At 42.1% G+C, this 22,674-nt stretch overlaps 2 protein-coding genes across 3 annotated transcripts in view; one reads left to right on the top strand and one right to left on the bottom strand.

Annotated features, from left to right (window-relative positions):
* Nucleotides 1-442: 442 nt before the first annotated feature.
* On the bottom strand, nt 443-18,768 carry glmna (glomulin, FKBP associated protein a). The gene is made up of 19 exons (XM_034104167.1): nt 18,680-18,768; nt 18,268-18,365; nt 17,522-17,647; nt 17,317-17,430; nt 17,010-17,118; nt 14,266-14,554; nt 14,088-14,187; nt 11,985-12,166; nt 8,549-8,602; nt 8,188-8,218; nt 7,860-7,949; nt 7,736-7,777; nt 4,102-4,175; nt 3,936-4,020; nt 3,720-3,829; nt 2,508-2,571; nt 2,249-2,384; nt 889-959; nt 443-802 (listed from the first exon to the last, which is right to left on the bottom strand). Exons 2-19 carry the CDS (start codon nt 18,349-18,351, stop codon nt 713-715), a joined length of 1,851 nt encoding a protein of 616 aa, XP_033960058.1. The 5' UTR covers nt 18,352-18,365; nt 18,680-18,768; the 3' UTR covers nt 443-712.
* rpap2 (RNA polymerase II associated protein 2) overlaps nt 18,745-22,674 on the top strand; it is a 26,108-nt gene continuing 22,178 nt past the window's right edge. For both annotated transcript variants that reach the window (XM_034104166.2, XM_071206378.1), the window contains exons 1-7: nt 18,745-18,895; nt 19,469-19,517; nt 19,741-19,855; nt 21,664-21,762; nt 21,852-21,917; nt 22,020-22,108; nt 22,209-22,244. In XM_034104166.2, the coding sequence (XP_033960057.1) occupies nt 18,745-18,895; nt 19,469-19,517; nt 19,741-19,855; nt 21,664-21,762; nt 21,852-21,917; nt 22,020-22,108; nt 22,209-22,244 (605 nt within the window). The remainder of the gene's footprint in view (nt 18,896-19,468; nt 19,518-19,740; nt 19,856-21,663; nt 21,763-21,851; nt 21,918-22,019; nt 22,109-22,208; nt 22,245-22,674) is intronic.

The raw sequence follows: 22,674 nt of genomic DNA, 5'->3' as shown, positions 1-22,674 counted from the left end.
ATGTATTCCGTTACAACCCAACCCTGCCTATGGATTAACTTCAGCAGTGTTTTTATCGTTTTAATGCCATTGAAGACCACTTTTGACCAGACAACGACACAGGTAAACCATGTTAGCGTTTTTAGCTACCTAGCGCCACATGTTTTGATGTGAGTTTCGGTGCAGTAATCTGATAGCCTTTTTCGCTCGTTGCTAATTCAGAGGCTCAGCGTTAGCATTGTGGGGTTAAAAAAAAAAAAAAAAAAGATCAGTTAGATCAGTTTCTTCCCGTTACATGTATATAAAACATTCATAGTTTATTAAACGTTAAGATGCCCTCAGACACTGTTTCCTGCAAGATGTTGCGGGAGGGCCCCGGTACCGGGTCTCTCGGGCTTAACAGGTTCCAACCACAACTGAATTGTTCTTTGCCACAGAATAAACCACACTTCATAACAACAGAAACAGTCCACCTTGTTTAACTCATGTGTACAAGAGTTTGAACATTTATTACAGAAGCAATACAAATGTTCCATCATTTGAATCTTTGTATAAACACAATGCAACTTTTAAAGCACCTGCTGAAATACCAAAAGAAAAAGACATGAAACACTCGAAAATAATGTTTCCAGACTTATGTTGCTTTTCTTAAACAGAATACATCAACAGAACATTGAAGGCTTTGTGTTGGCTCGTTCCTGAGACGATGAGGAACAAAACTCGTTGGCTCGGCTTAAAGATTTTCCTTCACCTCGGTGAGCTCCTCTATCCGCACCAACACACTCTCGATCATGTCGAAGGTGTGCAAGGCCGAGTGCAAAGCCTGGGGCAACACATTTAAATTCAGTCAGTACATTTCTATCAGCACAGTATGAAAACAATCACGATTTGTATAAGAGAATCACTGACCTGGATCTGAGACTCTGAGGTCATGTTGGGCAGCTTCTCTTTGCCAACGGACACAGAAAGCATGGACTCCGCTGTGGGGACGTAAACATGTATATTAAATACTTTAACATTTTCACAGGCTTCTGTATAAAAAGGTGATAAATGATTGGATGATAAATGTGAAACTGAATTAGTCGTGCAGTAATGACGGATTTGTTATGGAAGTTAGCATCGCAAGGGCTCCCTCAAAAAAGCTAACGGGACTCTCCAAAGGATTTCTGAATACAGCAGGAAATAAGCTCTGTGGCAACCACATGTTTATGATACTTAGATGTTCAGCAGGTTAATCTTTACATACTTACACCAGTTTATGATTTTTGAAGCGTAATTGCCAGAAGTAAAAGGCTAACGTTAGGCTATAAGCTAACTACATCACCACCGCTAAGCTAAAGGCGGCTAATGTTTGGCATGTTGGGTTTTAGTAGTGAGTAAAGGTCCCATGTCATGCTTTTCCGGTTATTACCCATCCCCTTGTGTGTTATGTAGCTTTTTCTGCATTTAAACGGTCTGCAGAGTCAAACCCTCAAAGTACACCCTGTAGCGAGTAAAACTCTAACACAGTCTATGCTGCCCCAGAACGCCTCGTTGGAGATTTCTCTTTTTCCATTGTTTGCTTCCTGGGTTTTGTGACGTGTGAACACCCAAATCAACAACAAATGACCGGATTGGCCCAAATGGACGAATCCGCGGAGCAGGATCCCTTGGCTAACTAAAAGGGAGTCCCCATTGACTTGCATAGAGCTCCCTGAACGTTGGTAATAGACGAGTTGGGATCGCGGAGGAATGCTCTCCGCAGACCCATTCTCACAGCGTTATAAACCTTACTCAGGATGAGTTTCGCTTGTTCTCGCTGTATCGCCAACCCGGAAATCTCACAGCAACGAGCCTCGCAACGTCCCGACCAATCAGAGCACACTGGGCTCATAGGGAGGGGGGGGCAGGAGCTCCAACAAGCCGTTTAGGACAGAGAGTGAATACACATACTATACAGAGATGCTGTAAAAAATTGCACAATATAAATCTATTCTAGTAGACCTCAACAATGGAAATATGATCAGTAGAAATGGCCATGCCATAGGACCCTTAAGACACATAAAAGCTTCAGACATTCACCAGCGGGGTATTTACTGATCCATTGTCAAAAAGTTTAGGTTATAAAGTTAAAATCTCTTCAGTTTGGGTTAACCACAGAACTCATTTTATGCATCTACCCACAAACCTTTTTTGAGACGAGGAAACCATAAGTGCTAAAATGTAACTAATTTCTCTTTTTAGGACTCATTCCTGCACCTCTCTAAAGACATAAGTGTGTTGGTCTGACCTTTGACCTTGCCCCTCTTGGTCGCCAGGGTGTCGTGGAGCTCCCTCTCGTAGTGAGCTCTCGACATGTTTACTCCGACACGCAGCGGCTTCAGGAACGCATCTTCTATCTTATACAGCTCCGTCCAGATCCCCGTCTGCAAGAACAGCAGCGGAAACATACGATGAGTTGAATTCACTGATGCACCATGGGAATCAGAAACAAGAATGGATGTTTGTAAAAATCATCCGACTAGCATTCACTCAGGTCCAACCCTCACCTGGTTCTCTGTCACTTTGTCTCTGATGACGAGGTAACGCAGCAGGTTCAGAGACTCCATGATTCTGTTTAAAACAACATAAACAATCAGGTTCACCCACTCACTTTTGTATGAACATAATCATGTAATAATGACAGGGTAGCACTACAACAGCATATAGAGGTCAAGGAAGGGTCCAAGTATTGGCCTGCATCAAGCAAAGAAAACAACTAAGGAGATTGCTGAAACTAATAACATCGGGTTAAGAACTCTCCAACGCATTATTAAAACCTTGAAGGATAGTGGTGAATCATCATCTTCGAGAAGAGAGGCGGATTAAAGGAGACATATCATGCTATATTTGAATCATATATTGTAGGGCCATACCTATATAAAAAGGTATATTTATACGTTTTCTTTTTCAAAATACCAAACAGATCATGCATTTTAGCCATGCCTCATTTAGCTCTATTTTGCTCTCCTCCACCGTGTCTTTGCATGAGCTGCAGCTGACCACGCCCCCCTGCAAAGGAGGGGTCATGTTACCATTGGTGGAGAGTTGGCCATATAGGCGGAGCTCCTCGTCACTGACCTCAGACTATTTTCAAATCTGAATCAGTCTGTATCAGATCCGTTGCAGCCCAGTTTTTAGAGATTTTGGGTATGGCGGAAAAGAGAGAGGGTTGTGTTTTCCGACACTTGGTGAGTAGGGACACATATTGTATAAAAGACATACAAAGGTGCATTTTGCATGATAGGTCCCCTTTAAGTGATGTATTGTAAATTCACAACCCCTCCCCACTGCTGGCTACATAAAAAACTGTTCACCTATAAATGGCCCTGATACAGTGTTACATGTGACATAGTTGAGAGAGTCATTTGTTATCCTATACTTCAATTAGTGTCACTCTAAACTAAACTTTCATATTTTTTTCATTTGACAATGGGGACAAAAGTACATTTGAGTCTATGTAAAACTGATGTACTCATGCCTGGAAGCACACTAATGCTTGATAGAATAAATAATTGTTAACATTGGCTTTATCTATAAAAACATACTTTAGTGATTAATAAAGCAATACACAATAACCTCAAATCATACAGTCAGGAGTAAAAGCTCACTGACTATTTTCTTATTTCTGTAGTTGCTATGAACTCTCGCCCTAATGCATGCTGGGAAATGTTCCAATGAGTTGGGGCATATAAAATGGATGCAGTGTTGAGTGTGATGACCTGTCCAGGTACTGCAGCAGGTCGGTCTCCGGCCCGTCGGGCAGAACCAGAACCTTCCTCAACAGCGGCAGCAGCTGCACCCCCTCAAACCACGAGTTACTGTTCCCCGGCTGAGGAGGGAAGGAAGGAAGGAAGGAAGGAACGAAAGATGCTTTGTATAAGACATTTTGAACTACAGCACACAACCATAATGTAGCTCTTAGGTCAGCATCAGACCTGCAGCGCAGCGTCGATCTGATTCTTGATGTTTTTGATGACGTAGCCTTCCACTCCTGAGTGACTGCTGGTTTTCAGCATGTACCTAAAACAAAGGTAGAGTTAGAGTCAGTCTGCTGGAGGGTGGGACAGGAGGAGATGTTTATGGAAGACAAGTGGAACTTACTGGAAAAAGTTGTACTTGGCTTCAGTGTTGAGCTTATCGATGCTCAGCTGCAGCACCTTCAGACCTCTGGTTCTCTGTGGACACAGAAGGAAATATTAAAACTAGTGCTGTCAACATTTTCGCGTTAACGGCGGTAATTAATTTTTTGAATTAATTGCGTTAACATATTTAACGCATTTAATGCATGTGCAGAATGGCCCGCCCCATACGTGCCACCAGTGGCAGCGCCAGGGTATGGCTGGGGTAGGCTACACCCATACCAAGAAATGGCTTAGCCCCACCATGAACAATGATGTTAAAGTAAGCAAAATAAAGTCTGCCAACTCGTGGAGTAAATTGCACAGACAGCAGTTAGTAAGATTCATTTCAGTAGCCACGGTTTTGAAAACTTTTGTCACGTAGTGATCGACTTCTCAATAGAACATCTTTGATAATGACTTCTGGCCAATCAGAATCAAGATAACGGCGTCGTGTTGTTGCAGGACTGAGAATACTTTTGCTGTAGTACAGGGGTGCACATAACTAACTGGTACACAGGTTATGTGCGTAATCTGAAATGCGTACCGTCACTTGTGTCACAAAGCCATTTGCGTACTTGTGAAGCTTTTCCAGAAGGCGGTTAGATCACCGGACGACAGAGTCGGTCTCCGTGTGCACAGACAGGGCTGCTGTTAATGTCGGTCTGTATAACGGAATTGTGCCAAAACTACGCCAACCGGCTGCGGAGGGAGACTCCCCCCTTCACTGGAGAACTGCGCTAAAACAGCTGATCACAACGTTCACACTCTGTGGTCACGAAGTACTCCACTAGCCCCCCCCTCCCCCTCTGTCGACTTTCCTGAAGTACTCCCCCGTTGATAGAAATCAACACGTAATGAATTAAGACCCCACGGTTTGATGATTGATAGGTGTGTGGGTTGTCTTTCATTTTGACACGCAGAACAATGTTATAATAAACATAGATACTTTATGTTAAATGGATATATCCGCCTTCTTTCATTTATCTTTCCATTCCCATAACAATATACATAAATAAATGGCATATTTTGGACATAGTTCGAATGGTGATTAATCATGATTAATTAATTTTTAAGCTGTGATTAATCTAATTAAAAATATAAATTGTTTGACAGCCCTAATTAAAACAATATCTATTATAGAAAAATCCTCTAGAGAATAATAGATACAAATGAAGTGGGACCTAATTTAAAAGCTAAGCCATCGTTAAAGGGACATTTCAAATCAAATCAATGTGTTCCTCTTACCTACAGTGCTTCCTACTGTCTCTAGATCCGGGGTAGCCAACACGGTGCCTGCAGGGGCAACGTGAGTCGCCCGCGGGGCATGTTCTAAAAATAGCTCGCCAAGCAAATCCAAAATGTATAAAATACACAAAACAAAAAAGGAAATGTAATTAAAAGAATCTACCCTATGCATAAACGAAACCTAAATCATAGCGAACTCTATCTACTTACTACAACTCTATATCTAACACCCCTCCTCCCCCACAATGAATATCGACCAATCACGTTCCTGCTTGATTTGCGGGACCAGCGTTGCAGTCGGGAAGAAAAGTAATGTGGCACCTCGCCGCTGGTTTTCCTTCTGGCAGAATCTACACAACACATCAGCCCCATTGAACAGCCTATCATGCCAGCCTATACAACACATGAGGGGCAGAGTTCTACTGTGTGTGTTGCAACCATGGTTGCAACTTGCATATTTATTTATTGCACTTGACGCACACACACGCCTGGCGTAATTTCCACTGGGGACAGGGGGGACATGTCCCCCGCTCTTTTCGAAATCCTGTTTGTGTCCCCCCACTTTACAAATATGTTTATTATTATTTTTTAACGCAAGCGCGAGAGCTAGGGAGGGAGAGAGAGCTAGGAAGAGCACACAGTCTCTGCGAGTGAGCGAGAGAGAGGGAGAGAGAGAGAGGGAGGGAGCTAGGGAGGGCGAGCGAGAGAGCTAGGGAGGGAGAGAGGGAGCTAGGGAGGGAGGGAGAGAGCTAGGGAGAGCACACCTTTATCTATTTAATATAGATAAAGTAAGAAATCGTTCCAATGTGTACTATAGGACAGTAAAAAAAAACAGTTTAAAAGGGGAGTGATTAGTAAAATATGCATAAATAAAAAGAAAGAATGCTAACTAGGTAACATAAGATCAGAATAAACAAGTTTAAATGATTTGTTATTGGTTGTGATCATATTCTAAAGATGTTTGGATTATTGAAAAGTATACAGCTCCCTTTCATAGAGTGTTGAGAGCTGTATCCATACATTCACATTGCTCTCAATTTGCTCCAGATTGATGCATTTCACTTCAACATTTTAAACAAATCTTCCATGCATGCCCCCGGACCCCCCTAGAGGAGGTGAGGCCCGTCCACCCCCAAATAAAGCAGGTTAAAATAATTAAATTGAATACATGTTATTTTAGTAAGCACTGCAAACGGGTCCCACAGACCCAAACAGCACACAAAGGTTAAAGGTCAGCATATAATAATGTTAAAATGTGCTAAATATATACACTGCAAAAAACAAAAAAGAGACGAGTAAAAGTAGCTCACGACTTGTTTTATTTTTTGAAAGTAGCCCTCACCCTAAAAAAGGTTGGTGACCCCTGCTCTAGATTGTCTTCGTGAGAGTTAGAGTTGCCTTCCTCCCCCTCAAAGAAGAAACTAAATGGCACTCAGCATGTGGCGCTCAGAGCACCCAAAAGAATTTTTGAAAAACTTAATAGCAGTGTCTCTTTTCAGAAATCTTGACCCAGTTACTGAAGATAATCTACAGAGCTTGTTGAGAACAGTTTAATACTGTATGACTAGATGAAAGCATGCCACACCCCCAGAGGCTCTCCGGAGCTCACTGGAGCTAGCTGATGTACAGTCAGCAGAGGGGAACACCATGTACATTAACCTTTATCACTAAAGACATATTTTAAAAGAAAGCATGCGAGATTGGGGATGACTCACCGAGTGCCCTTCTAGTTACATGTGAAATAGCATTTTGATTCAAATTCACATGGAAAAGGCACATTTCACGTGTGAATTATAAATAATGGGCGAAAGGATTTACAAAAGTGTGCACCTGATGGTAAGGTCAACAAGAAGGTCGTTCCCTAAATGAAACAGCCCAAAACAAAATCTGTGGATTCTCTTAAGTATCCGGGTCATCATTTCTAAAAATGCCTTACAATCTCGATAGATTAAAAACATTACAGTTAGGAGGAGAAATATATGTTTTTGATTTTAGGGTGAACTGTCCCTTTAAGTCCAGTATCTATTGCATTATTGTTCAGAATCAGAATCAAGTTTATTGCCAGGTACGTTTACACATACAAGGAATTTGATGTGGTGTCTGGTGGTGCAAACATAAACAATCTAAGAGAATAAGTTGCAATAGTAGGTACAAAATATAGGTCATAGAATAAGTATTTTTAAGAAACTATTTAGCATTAAAAAATAACAAAGACAAGTATTTACACCAAATTTAAATGTACAAAGAACCTTAAAAACTAAAACACATAGGACAATGAATATATGGCAAACTACAGTATATTATATATATTACACCTAATGTAGTCTTTGCACACAATTGCTAAATCATCTGCTCATGTGAAGACTTACCAAATCATGCCTCGTACATAACGTCATCACCTTCACCAAGTTCTGGAAACAAACGGGGAAATCAATCAGTGAGCATCGTAACGCTGCGAGGGTCCCAGCAGAGCAACAGCTGATCCTGAATCACCTGAGGGACGGTGAGGAAGCTTCTGATCTGCAGCAGGTCTGCAGGCAGGCTGCCGTCCTCCACCCGCACCAGGCTCTTCTCATACAGCTCCTGAGATGGAGATCAGACAGCATTTAGGTTAGACTGTGGAAGCTTAGTAATAACAATGGATATCTTAAGATCCAGTTCTCTAGAACAGCTGGACAAGTATCAGAACATTGTCATCCTTTTTTCTCTTGAAGCTACAAATCACCTGGGTTATATTTGAACAGTAACCACAATACGTATCTCGAGCATGTTGCAAAAAACAAACAAATAATCTTTAAATGTATGTTTCAGTTGAACTCACCAGTCCTTTCTGAATCCTGGACTCCTCAGTTCTGTCAATAAGAAAAACAAGTTATGAGGGTTCAGCTCATAAACACAGCACACACCAGACATTAACCTGAAGAAGTTTGCATTTCTGCAATACATAGTGGTTATGCTGTGGAAGCACCCTAATTATTTTATCATGAATTTCATTAAGACTTTGTTTTTGATCAATCTCCTTCATATGGCTTTGTTTGGCTTGATGTACATTTTTGACAAAGTACATCCTCATGTATGCTTTATACGTTGCTTTATGAAAGCCAACTATCATGCCCACTGCCAGCGGTGCAGTAGAACTGAGCTAATGCTAATTCAATGATATTGTGTCTGTGTGTACTCGCCTGGACAACAGCAGGCAGACGTGCTCCATGTTACACCGGAGAGCAAACACAGGACTGTGAACAGAGGGTCAAGAGGGTTAACAATGCATCTTAATTCAGGATATCATTTTAAAAGGGTACCTTCTGTTATTTTCACCTGGACCCTATTTTCTTATGTGGTGGTATTTAAGAGGCGTTGCTGAGTTAGGTCCAGTGTAGAGTGAAAGCGATGTGATGGCTCAGGAGAACATTTGCAACGTCAATTTAATCATTTCTTTAATAATATAAGTTTCACACAACACTGTCATTGTTTCATGTCACTTGTGGGCCAATGACAACTGTGGAATATGAGTGAGAGTTAAAGAGGGGGATATATCTCTGATTGTGTTACGTTATTATGAGTGCTCTCATACTTGTTTGAATCTAAAATTGTATATATTTATATATATAAATATATATGTGTGTGTGTGTGTGTGTGTCCGCATCTGTAGCCTGTTATTGTCTCATTATACCGCACTGTGAATGAATTAAAAGTAAATATATAAGTCGTCATGAACACATCTGTCCATCAGACAGAGGGCTGCTGTGCCTCCTGTCATCATTGATGGACGTCTCTTTAAAATGACCGCTCAGAGGAGAGGAGTTCTCATTTCTCTAACCGCCTGCTGCTTCAAATCAAATCAAATCAAGTTTATTTATAAAGCACATTTTAAAACAACTTTCGGTCGCGCCAAAGTGCTGTACATGAACAAAAAATATACGGAACATATTGCAATTTGTAGCATTTAAGTTAAAAACAACAAATATAAAGGCTTCCTCTCCTCTCTCCTCGGCTCCCCTCCTCAGTCCTCCACTCGCATCTCCTATCCTCGGGACTAAGTCCTAACCAGAAAACGAAATAAGTCCTATTTAAAGTTTGCAGTCATGAGGCTCCCATACATGTATGGGAAGAATTAGAATTGGGAGGGATGAAACCCTCTTTAATGGTCACACATGCAGAGCACACAGTGAAATGTGTTCTCTGCTTTTAACCGAATGTTGGTCCACTCCTCTTCAATGGCTGCCAAGTTGGTGGATATTGGCAGGAACTGGAACACACTGTCGTATACGCCGATCCAGAGCATCCCAAACTTGCTCAATGGGTGACATGTCCGGTGAGTATGCTGGCCATGCAAGAACTGGGATGTTTTCAGCCTCCAGGAATTGTGTACAGATCCTTGCAACATGGGGCCATGCATCATCATGCTGCAACATGAGGTGATGGTCGTGGATGAATGGCACAACAATGGGCCTCAGGATCTCGTCACGGTATCTCTGTGCATTCACAATGCCATCAATAAAATGCAGCTGTGTTCGTCGTCCATAACATACGCCTGCCCATACCGTAACCCCACCACCACCATGGGCCACTCGATTCACAACATTGGCATCAGAAAACCGCTCACCCACACGACGCCACACACGCTGTCTGCCATCTGCCCTGAACAGTGAAAACCGGGATTCACCGTGAAGAGAACACCTCTCCAATGTGCCAGACGCCATCGAATGTGAGCATTTGCCCACTCAAGTCGGTTACGACGACGAACCGGAGTCAGGTGGAGACCCCGATGAGGACGACGAGCATGCAGATGAGCTTCCCTGAGACGGTTTCTGACAGTTTGTGCAGAAATGCTTTGGTTATGCAAACCGATTGTTGCAGCAGCTGTCCGAGTGGCTGCTCTCAGACGACCTTGGAGGTGAACATGCTGGATGTGGAGGTCCTGGGCTGGTGTGGTTACACGTGGTCTGCGGTTGTGAGGCCGGTTGGATGTACTGCCAAATTCTCTGAAACGCCTTTGGAGACGGCTTATGGTAGAGAAATGAACATTCCATTCACGGGCAACAGCTCTGGTGGACATTCCTGCTGTCAGCATGCCAATTGCACGCTCCCTCAAAACTTGCGACATCTGTGGCATTGTGCTGTGTGATAAAACTGAACATTTTAGAGTGGCCTTTTATTGTGGCCAGCCGAAGGCACACCTGTGCAATAATCATGCTGTCTAATCAGCATCTTGATATGCCACACCTGTGAGGTGGGATGGATTATCTCGGCAAAGGAGAAGTGCTCACTATCATTTTTTCAGATTTGTGAACAATATTTGAGAGAAATGGTTATTTTGTGTATATAGAAAATGTTTTAGATCTTTGAGTTCATCTCATGAAAAATGGGAGCAAAAACAAAAGTGTTGCATTTATATTTTTGTTCAGTGTAGATGTATAGCCCATGTCCTGCATCGGGTCGGGTAGTACCCGCGGGTCGCGGGTGTTGCATAATAAATATATTTAAATAATAATAATTTAGTTTAATGTTTAAATCCTCCGACCTCTCCCCTGCGGGACTGCGCATAATCATAACCTCTGCACCCCATCAATCTGCTGCTGAGCGCGCCACATTCAAAACGGCTGAGGTGAAGCTCTCTAGCGGAGAATACAGCATTTTCAGTAAGACTTCCTCAAGAGCGAAATCCAACGTCTGGGAGGCTTTTGGTTCCTAGATGGAGGAAATAACCAACATGCCACGCTTTTTGAGCCAAATATGCAACTGCGTGTGTTAATACTTGCACGTTTTCACTGCTCATATATATGCGGGTTCGGGTCGGGTTGCGGATCTTGTGCCGACGGGTCGGGTCGGGTTGCGGAACTAATTGGCAATATGTGCGGGTAGCAGGGCGGGTTCGGTATTGCACGTCGCGGGTGCGGGTGGGAGCGGGTCTTGAAAATCAGACGCGTGCAGGACTCTGGCCCATGTACTGGGGCTCAGTCCCTGTGCGGAGGACCCAGGTTCAGATCCGGACTGGGACCCTTTACACATGTCTCCCCTTTTAAAACTGTCACCCTGCATTCAAGGACAATGTGGCCAAAAATAACACTTATATTAGTGTCTTGTTTAATTGCAAACTGACCCAGGGCCAGTGATGGAGTCATAAATCAGAGTCAGCTGGACCTCAGGTGAACGTTTTCCCAGGCAGAGCGTGGGAGTCGAGGAGGGGAATTAGAGAAATGAGAAAGGGCCTAGGTGTTGTCAGAGTTTGTTGTTGAAGCGTAGCTGAGTTTTATCCAAAAGATTATTCCTGGCTAAATATTTATCCGATTCTGACAATGTGGTTGCAACGCAAGATTTCAGAATGAGCGAGACTTGGTTAGAAACAGACGGCATCAAGTTGTCTGTATATAATCTGTCTATCTGAGCCTGTCAGAGGCAAGGACCTATTTAAATAACTGTTGTCACCATAAGACACTTGGACATAAAAAACTGAAGAAAAATGGGGTCCAGGTTGAAAGTCCCCCTTCTATTAGGTGTTCAAGCTGTACAAATGACCATCAGTACTGTCCATTGTTCATCTATCCACTTTGGAGGAAGCTCCTACAGCGCATCAGAGCCCTGACACCTCTATTACAGCAGACATTGCTCTGGTACCTGAAGACACTGGGGAAAGCGTCAGCCGCCAGGTGATGGACGAACAGCAGGTAGGCCAGGCAGGCCAGAGACTCTTTGGGGTACCGCACCTCCTCCTCCAGGAAGCCCGGGACCTGCCTCCTCCTCAGCAGGGGCTGGAACACCAGGCTGGGGAGGGACTCGCCCACAGCACTCAGGCTGGTCTGTGAGAGACACACACACACACACACACACACACACACACACACACACACACACACACACACACACACACACACACACACACACACACACACACACACACACACACACACACACACACACACACACACACACACACACACACACACACACACACACACACACACACACACACACACACACACACACACACACCCACACACACACACACACACACACACACACACACACACACACACACACACACACACACACACACACACACACACACACACACACACACACACACACATTGCAGCATCTGATATTTAAGAAGTGTGTTACATTTGAAATGGCAGAAAGTCTTGTTGCAATTTCCAGATATTAAAAGAGGTCATTTGAGTTTCTCTGGTAATTATCAATAGTAGCAGTTAAGTGAATACTGTTCAAACAATACTTGTGTTTGTGTTTGATATTGATTTCTCTGTTTTATCCTTTCATAAATGTGAGGACTAAAATGGCTATGAACAAAGGGCTAGTTGCAGTAAACAGGGTTTTATTGCTCTGTGGGGGAGGTGTTATGCAGGACATGGTGCTAGGTGGGGGAAGATCTCTAGCATATCATGTTTCAGGGAAGTCTACATATCTTGAATAGTATATGTGTGGGTTTAATTACTTTGTATTTTGTGTAACCAGAAGTTGGAGATATGAGAGGTGAAATATTTGTGTTATCTTTGGAAGCAAAGAAATATCCTTTAAGACACATCTGAGGTTTCTGGAATGTGGGGGGGGGGTGTGTGTGTGGAGGTTGAGTAAACTCCACCCCTTCCTGTATCTGTTGGTATGAAAGCCTATTCAGCTTTTTGTTCTGCCTCTCTCTTCTGGCGCCGCCGGACCGGAAGGTCGTGGTGGCCCGTGAACAAGGGCCAGGAGTAGGCCTACTCCTGGCATTACGCATATGATATGATATGGTTTTGTATGGTAATGTATTGATTGTATTGTTATATTACCATTAAAATAGATTATTGTTTTAACGGATACTTGTATGCTCTGGACTCCTTCCTGTATGATAACCAGCTTGTTAGGGACGCGCAGAGATTTGGAATGCGGACCAGTGGTCCCTATAAATCTCCACACACACACACACACACACACACACACACACACACACACACACACACACACACACACACACACACACACACACACACACACACACACACACACACACACACACACACACACACACACACACACACACACACACACACACACACACACACACACACACACACACACACACACACACACACACACACACACACACAGTCTAATATAATATGTGATGTAAGGCGCTTTGAGCACTTGTAAAAGTGCTGAAATAAATGCCATGAATTATTAGTATTGTTAGTGTATATATATATATATATGTGAGGGTCTAAGGACAGAGGGTGTCATACTGATATTCTGTACAAACTGTGAAGACCACTGAGACAAATGTAACATTTGTGATATTGGGCTATATAAATAAACATTGATTGATTGATATATATATATATATATATTTCAAATGGTTGGTTGTTTACAAATATTTGAATCCAAATGAGGTTTTTTTGGTTGATGTTTGGATCCTCCCTATAACCAAAAATAAACCGCTGTAGACAAAGAGGAGCTTGTCTGCTAAATAAAAATAAATAAAACATATGCTATAAAATAAACCTCCAATCCAACAAAGTAAATAATTAGGTAGAACATACATTTAAAAATCATATAAATCTAGAACATTTAAAATATCAATATTGTATTAGTGCAGACAGATTATGAAGTAAAGTTGCATTGCCTTATTGCTGTAGTAACTACCCCGATTAGCAGGACCCATCCCAACCTTCATACTCCAGTATACAAATCGCTTTTCACACAATATTAGTGATTTAATTTCCGTACCAAAATGTCTGTGGCGAAGTCCCTGAGGGGGGACTCTGGCAGAGTGTCGGGGTCTTTGAGCTGCGCCTCCAGCAGAGTGTGACTCAGCGACTTCATACAGCTGCAGACAGGAAGACAGAGTCAACATTCAGCATGCTGCAGATATTTAATAAGCAATCATCTAAAACTTCCCACTCACAACTTCAGCAGTTCTGTCCCCAGCTCGTCCTCCTTGTCCCGGCCCAGCTCCCCCCCCACCCTGTCTGTTCTCTGGATGTCCCCCTCTCTGTTCTGGAGGTTCTGCCTGGCCTCCTGGACAAAGGGCTTGACGAAGTCTGTGATTTCATTGCAGCAGCGACACAGGGAGAACACGTCGTCCTCCTCCTGCTCCTTGGTGTGAGGCAGAGGCAGTTTGGCCAGCTGGTCCAGCACAGAGCACAGAGTCATGCCCAGAGACGAGGCCTTCCGGCTGCCCAGGCACAGCAGCACTGAGAGGGAGACACGGAGGAGAGGTGATGCATCTGTCCACATGTGGAGCTAGTGTTGTCACGATACCAACATTTTGGTTTCGATACCAAGTCAATAATTGCGATTCCGATTCTTTTTCGAGTTGTGCTTTATTTCACACCAGAACCACATTGGTAAGTTAGCCATATTAGACAGTTATCATTGCCATTAATTGCCTCGGCAAACTACGAAAACGTTAATTTGTCACAAAATAAATTACACTAGTTTGACTTAGATTTGAGGGCATGGGCTTGAGCATGATGTAATTATGTTATCACATTCGCTAACCTGTCTGTCTTTACATTCTTTAAACAGCTCTGGATGCCGGTCGGCGAGGTGCTTAGCCAAGTCTGATGTGTTGGCTCCCTTGGTTTGCAGGGATCTAAAACATGTCTGACAGACAGGCCTCGTGGTGTCCGTAGGCTTGCCCTCACTGTCAGAGATATCGCTCAAATACTTCAAAATTTCGCTTCTGGCGTCTTTTTTGTCAACAAGCCGAGGTGCAGCGGCAGTTGCACTCCCACTTGCAGCCATGCTTCTCGTTTTCTCACATGCTCTGGCAGCTAGCGCGTGCACGAGAGAGGGGAGGGACTTAGAGCGTGCTTGAGAGGGGAGGGACTGCAGGCACGGCTGCAGTGCAGGGAGTGGAAGCAGAGTGCTGAACACACAGCTCTTATTAAAACAGCGCTTTCTCACCGGAGTACTTTTCCCCGTCATTCTTAAAGTACCGATACTAATGAAATGGAGGAATCGTACCGTTTTTAACGGCAGGGTATCACGGTGCCTTTCAAGTATCGGTACACCGTGCAACACTATGTGGAGCAAGTACATTCAGAACATAGTTCTAGTAAATCTGCTACAGAAAGTGGACTAATGCATCCTGGGAAGATGCAACGCCAAATATTTGGATTATTTATTACAACACATTTTTCATGCAAAAGTTTCAGTAAATGCTTTAACCTGATAACCCCTGAGCCTGTTTTCCAAGTCGAAAATGACATTCCCAGAACAAATGGCTGTATCTTCCCTTCTAAAAGGGGTAAATTAATAATCGTTTTTCTCAAAGCAATGATAAACCTGTGAGTTGGATGTAGAAAAGTCAGAATCAATATAGATGTTTTTATTTTAAAGTAAATTCAGATTGAACATAGTAAAAAAAGGTAAATTATAGTGTCCGTCCAAAAGAAAAAATTACTTGTAGTGAAAACCACCCTTGAATGATGGGATAGTAGACTAAAAGCTTTAGGAATCCAAACTATAACATATATTAAGTACCCTGTATCAAGATTGATGCAAAACAAGTGAAGTTTGACCTTTTTAGAGAGATTTAGCAACAACAAAGCACTTCTTTGCGGATTTGCCATATCTCTGGCCCCCCTCGTTCGATTTTGATTGTTGACATCTCTTTTTAACCCTCAGAGCCAATAGAATCGAGGGGAAGTTCCTAAATCCACCTACACGTTACCAAATAAGGAGTGAGAGTGATGCGTAGCCAGAATACCCAAAACAGGAAGCTGTCATACACTCTGGAAGCTATCATAGCAGCTAATATGAAAACTCAGTTTTTTACATAAAAATGGAATGATGGATTATCAGTCATCATTTCAAAGTGACACAGACACATTGGATTAACCTATGGCTTAACCTTCAGCCGCGTTTTTCTCGTTTTGATGCCATTGAACACGACTTTTGATCAGAAACAGCAACAGATAAGACATTTCTCCCGTTTTTGCTCCATAAAGTTCTGTGTTGTGATGTGTGTTTGCTTCCCCTGTCGCGAGTTCTGATCGATCAGTGATGATACTAATACCTCTAGAATCTATGGAATCTCAGCTTGCTAGCTAATATCTTGTTTGTGCAGATCCGATAAGTAATAAAGTATTTATACCTAGAGTTCTGTGCTTTTCGCTCAGGGCTAATTTAGACGCTTCTTGTGAGACTTGTGCTTTGTTTCGGTAAAAATGGTTCGTATCATCAGTTAGCTGAGTTTCTTCCCGTTAAGTGAGTATGACACATTCATAGGTTTTTAAATGTTAAGAAGCCCTGAGACACAGTTTCGTGAAAAAAAAAAAAAGCTTAACAGAATATGTCATGCTTCTCTTCGCTCTGTATCACAATAAAGTGAATATCTTTGGATTTTGAAAACATGTACTTTGAGTTTTAAAAACCGGGATGGAAATGTTTTTATATATTTGATAAATATATGTAATAAATTCCTCTTTTATTATCATAGACATAAAAAAAAAATATAAAAATATATATATAATTTAATTTTTTTATTTGACTCCTTTTTTTCACTGGCAACTAACAAAGTAGTCCACAGTTTTGCTCGCCGGTTCCCATGTCCCCACAGAATGAGTGTTTCGCCCCCATAAGTAATACATAACCCATAATGAATCATCTTCAGCAGCAGCCCTGCCAGTACAGATGTGTTACCTCTCTGCAGAGGCTTCAGCAGCAGGTGGAGGCTCTCTGCTATGGCCACGGGGTCGTCCTGCTCCAGCTGCTCCAGCAGGCCAATCAGAAGCTCTTTGGGTCTGCAGGTCTGAAAACAAAACAAACATTAGTCCATAGTGCAATTTTGATATCAATTCAATTATTTCTGCAGCCCTCTGTAACATTGTTTTAAAAGTGCTATATCAATGAAAATCGTACCTACTACGCATCTACACTGTGCTAGTTTGGATAGTGGATCTTATCAAATTATAACTTGTGTTTTATCCTATATATTTTATGGACAGACCTGTAGCAGGTGGTTGAAAATGGCTAGGCATTGAGAGAGCTTCTCGCTGTCTTTGTTCATCAGAACCTGGATCAGAGGAGGCAGCAGGTTCCAGCCCATACACCTCACTATCTCCTGCAGAGAGGGGGACAAGAGGAGAGTTAATGCAGTGTGCAACACACACGTGAACAAGTCTAAGTGCTGGAACAGGGCTCAGCCTCAGTACCTGGTTCTTCTCATCCAGGACAATGCTGAGGACCTGGGCGCTGTCTCCCTCCTCGATGCAGGTCCTTCCAGAGATGGTGAATACGTCATGGTCCTCTGAGGTGTAGCTGTCATCAGGGAGGGCTTGCTGTATTAAAGAAAGACAGGTGAAGGATTACAAACAAACATGTAAAGAGTTTTATTGTAGGACATGATAATAAATTCATTTGATATGGTCAAAATGCTTGTTTCCAACTGCTCAATGGGACAATTTGCTGCTTTTATTTGATTGCAGAGTGAATACATTTGAGGTAGGATGGGCAGTATAGCACTAATATATCAATATTGTGCCATAGGACAAGATATCATCTTAGATTTCTGATATTGTCATATTGCATCGTTTCTTACCTGGTTTTTAAAAATACATTATAAGAGATGTCATTTTCTGAACTTACTAGACTGTATGTTTATTTTCCTTTACCAACCCATTACATCCACATAACTCATTATAATTCATCAAAAATGTCAGTGTATTTTTTGAAAGCACCAGAGTCCACTCTACAATATAGATATTGAAGTTATCCATAGTCCATGCAAAATATGTAAATATTTCATTGGAGAACCCAGACATGAATAGTTGTAAAGTGTGTGTGTGTGTGCGTGTGCGTGTGTGTGTGTGTGTGTGTGTGTGTGTGTGTGTGTGTGTGTGTGTGTGTGTGTGTGTGTGTGTGTGTGTGTGTGTGTCAGGAGGTGGGTGTGGTGACTCACACATCTCTGGACCACATCACTGAGCTGCTCCAGAGCCATCCTCTCTGGCTTCGGGTTATCTTCACACAGAAACTCCTCCAACATAAACAGGATGCTTCCTGTCAAAAATAATGCACAACATATAATAATCAAGTATACATCTCTCCTAATCTAAGTGCATACTCCCACAGCTGCATGTGCAAACATTTTGATTGTGATCTGTTAAAGTCAGATAAACAACGTGCCTGCTGTAAACATAGAAGTCTAAAAGAGAATGAATGCTACTGAATACATCTGAATTAGCCTAGCCTTTAGGCATTACAACGTGTTATTGTGCTAGCCTAGCTATACAAACACAGTTAAAACACCACTCCCTGTTTCCGAATATAAAAGTGAAAAACGGAACAAAATGAACAGAAATGTAGATCCCCACCTTAGCACACTACATGTCCAAACAGCTCGGTGACAATACCATGCTAACGCTACCGGATTAAAGCCATGATTAAAGCGCGAACGGCTGATTTGTCCGTTAGGCTTGCCGTAGAAGGAACTACGTCATATGTTAGAGTTCAAGCTGTAGCAAACAGGAACAACATGGAGACGGGGGAGAGGAGAAGGAGCGAAGGCTCTGCTAAAACTACTAAAAATGGTAGGTTTTCACTAATAATATGTTCTTACTTATCCATATCAGGCTTTCCGAATATGTGTGTATCCTGGCATGTGTCAGCAAGAGTTAAAATATGTATACATGTGTAGTTTCTCAATGACTGGAACACAAGTTCAACAGGCCTTTAGTATTTTCATCAGTGGTGGAAAGTAACGGAGTACATGTACTCTCAAGCACTGTACTTAAGTACACAATTAGGGTACTTCGGATTTATTTGAGTATTTTCTATCCGTGCCACTTTATACTTCTACTGCAAAGGGAAATATTTTGATTTGACTTCACTACATTTATTTTGCAGCTTAAGTTACTAATCTAATGTTTACATATAAAAAACAATAATATATATATGTTAAAGTTCTAATCTAAAGCGTGAAAATGTTCTGCAGTTCATTTTCCTGATCATTTATATACTTTGACTTTAGTTCTGATCTCAATTGAGTACTCTTACTTGTAATGGAGTGTGTTTACAGTGTATTATTAGTACTTCTACCTAAGTAGAGGATCTGAACACTTTTTCAATCTCTGATTTGAATAATGTAATGGTGTTGCTGGCAGGGCGGACAGGCGTCAGAACAATGGCTGCTGCTGAAGAAGAAGCAAGAAGGTGAGAAATAACACATTTTCATTTGAAGTCCCTGTTTGGAGGATGCCAGATAGAGTTGAACTTAGTGTTCCTAGAGAGTGTACCTTCTCAGACACTTATCTTTAAGACTGTACTTTGATTGTTTTCTCTACCTCCTCCATTAACCTATTTTACAGCCAAAATGATAGTGAAACATGTCTTCAGTAAAAGCACTTCCTCTAACGTGTGAACTGTCCTCTGTCAGGAGAGAGTTGGTGAAGGGCAAGTTAAGGCAGCAGTATGATCTGGAGAAGAGATCCCTGAAGATAGTGGAGCGTCTCCTGGAGGACAACGTGACGGAAGACTTCCTGGTTGACTGTGTAAGTATCAACTGAGTTCACTTTTGTACTAAATCAACAGAAACTCCAGCACACAGCTCAACCCTTAATATTCTAGTGTTAGTGAGACATCTACCGGACATGAGCTGCATCTCACTTCGGTTAAATGGAATCCTTGCGTCCCTCACTTGCGTCGTTTCCCTGCGTCTAGTCCCTCCCACCAGGGAAGCATGGAGAGACGCAAGGAAACCACGAGAAGCAGGGAAATGAGTTTTAAGAGCAATGGGACGTCCTTTCCTCCGGAGCGTCACGTGAAGCGACGTCTGTTTGTGATGACGCCGCACAGCTGATCGTCTGACAGCAGCCAGATCAGTGCATGCGCTGCATCGTCCAATCAGTGAGCGATGCATAGTAAGGGGGCAGGGCGAGTGTCTGAGGATTTCACCGGAGGTTGGTCTGGTGGTTCCTCGATTATTGCTCCTCCGTTATCACTCCTCGATCCTCGATCCTCCAGCACAAATAAGGCCACTGGGACGCTACTCAAGATGGCGCAGACAGATCAACTTCCGGTGAGACCGAGACCGAGGAGCGAGGACATGAAAATAACCGAAGTGAGACGCACCCACTGCCCAAGCTTTGAATAGTATTCCCTGCCATGTCATGTGATGTTTCTTCCTGACATCACCCTGCTCCTATGACTCTTATGTCACTGCACATCCACTTGAATGTTGATCTTTTCATGTTCTTTTGACATGGATTTCCATCCGGATGAAATGGGCCGAAAAGGCCCATTTCATCCGGATGGAAATCTTTGTTGATTATGACATTTCTTCTGTCAAACAACATGGGTCTCTCAACATTTTAAAATATGAACTATGTTGATATCATTAAAAGTGAGGCTTAAACAATTGTGACATTAAAGATAATAGTGCATTGACATAACATTTTAAATGTAATCTCCTCTCAGCTTTGAGGTTTTCTTCCAATACACAGTGAAGTAGTTAATTTTTTTCTGATTTAAATGCTATCCTTTAGTCAAAGCCATTATTATGATACATTACATGACATGTCACTTGTTAGACGCTTTTATCCAAAGCGACTTACATACTCAGTACTGTGGGTAATCCCACAGTATTCACCCAGGGTGAAGTGTCTCAGGGACACAACGACATGCTGACTGCAGTGGGGTTTGAACCTGTGCTCTCCTATCCACTGCACCACACGCCCCCTATACATATGATACATGACTTGCAGCATATAGTTAGGGTTCTGATTGGGTACATGGTTCAAGCTCTCTACCAGGTTAACTACTGGGAAACAGTCATAAGAGATTACACATGTGGGATTTATTTTGAATGTGTTGTAAGTTATCAACATTAGGAGAAATCTGGCTAAAGACACATATGAGCTATTCATGTCAAGGGGAAGTGAAATTCAAATAAACATAGTATTGTTGTGTATAAGGGCTGACAACCAAAAGATGAATTGACTTGTATGGGCTCAGCAGGGATAACATTCAGAGACCCATACTGCTATATCATTCATTCTATTTTTGAATGATCACCTGGTGCCTGAATTGTTTATTTATTAACATAAATAAAGACATTTCAACCATCAATCTGGTGAACGTTAATGCTCTAAAAATGTCCAAACCCATCACTTCATGCTAAAAGGAAACCTACGCCCTCGGTCAGTCTACTGTTTATGTCATTTTCACTGTCAAATACTGATGTGTAATTGTTTAGCTCTCTCAGTGACAGGCAATATGTCTGAAGTGGTGAAAGCAGTGGACTTTCTCTGTTTTGTATTGTTTTAAATAGTCATATTTATTTTGTCTCCTTTCTTCACAGGCAAAGTTCATAACTCCTACTAATTACAAAGATGTCATAGAGGAGAGGTTCATCGCTAAAATGTGTGCTTATCCAATATGTTCGATTAAACTGGGCAAGGTAAGAGCCTTTCACATCAGTCTTTACAATCCCATGAGCATTAAACGTCATTGTGTCTCGTGTTCCAAACTGACTCTGCTCATTTATAGATCCCAACTCAAAGGTATCAAATATCGACAAAGACCAATAAGGTGTACGACATCACAGAGCGCAAGGTAAGGGCTGCTTCATGGATTCAATATTCAAATATCCTAAACATTTATTTTGAAAGGAACTGTTAAGAAACTGTTCTTTTTGCACCCCTCTCTTGTGATCAGTGTTATTGCAGTAACTTCTGCTACAAAGCCTCCAAAGAGTTTGAGCTCCAGATATCCACTTCACCTCTGTGGCTCAGGCCGCATGAGACGTAAGTGTACTCTTCTATTCATTGATTATTCATTGATGATTCATTATAATAATCATCTTGTACATATTAAAACATCATTACTGTTTTTCATCACTGACAGTCCTCCAGAAATTAAATTGATGAAGAAAGGAGATGGGTATGTATTTTATTAAATATACTATAGAAACAACTACATTACGTTACATGTAATTTGTTAGACGCTTTTATCCAAAGCGACTTACATATTCATGTCATATTCAGTACTACGCACGACAATCGTTCTTCTCTGACATCATTACCAAAAACAACGCCCGTGCCTTGTTTGCTACCGTCGACAGACTAACTAACCCCCCAGTGTCAGTAGCCTCTGAATTTCTATCCACCAGGGCGTGCAATGATTTTGCCTTTTTCACTGACAAAATTCATAAAATCAGACAAGCAGTCAGTGCCTCTGCATCAGGAACAGCAAATGTGTTGTCTCTGTGTCCACTTAACATCAATTCAGACATCATGACACAATTCCATCAGATTAATGATAAAAACCTAGAGGACATTATACAACTTCTGAAATCCTCCTCCTGCTGCCT

Source organism: Pseudochaenichthys georgianus, chromosome 17 (assembly GCF_902827115.2).
Source record: "Pseudochaenichthys georgianus chromosome 17, fPseGeo1.2, whole genome shotgun sequence".
Lineage (NCBI taxonomy): Eukaryota > Metazoa > Chordata > Actinopteri > Perciformes > Channichthyidae > Pseudochaenichthys > Pseudochaenichthys georgianus.
Note: the sequence above shows the minus strand (reverse complement) of the source record. Positions and strands in the feature narration are given on the sequence as shown.

Coding starts and splice junctions, on each gene's coding strand:
- glmna (XM_034104167.1), bottom strand. CDS start 18,351: ATGTTGGAGGAGTTTCTGTGTGAAGATAACCCGAAGCCAGAGAGGATG. Junction 7,950..8,187: donor CCAGGATTCAGAAAGGACTG/GTGAGTTCAACT, acceptor TCTCCATCTCAG/GAGCTGTATGAGAAGAGCCT. Junction 4,176..7,735: donor TATGTACGAGGCATGATTTG/GTAAGTCTTCAC, acceptor CTGTGTCCACAG/AGAACCAGAGGTCTGAAGGT.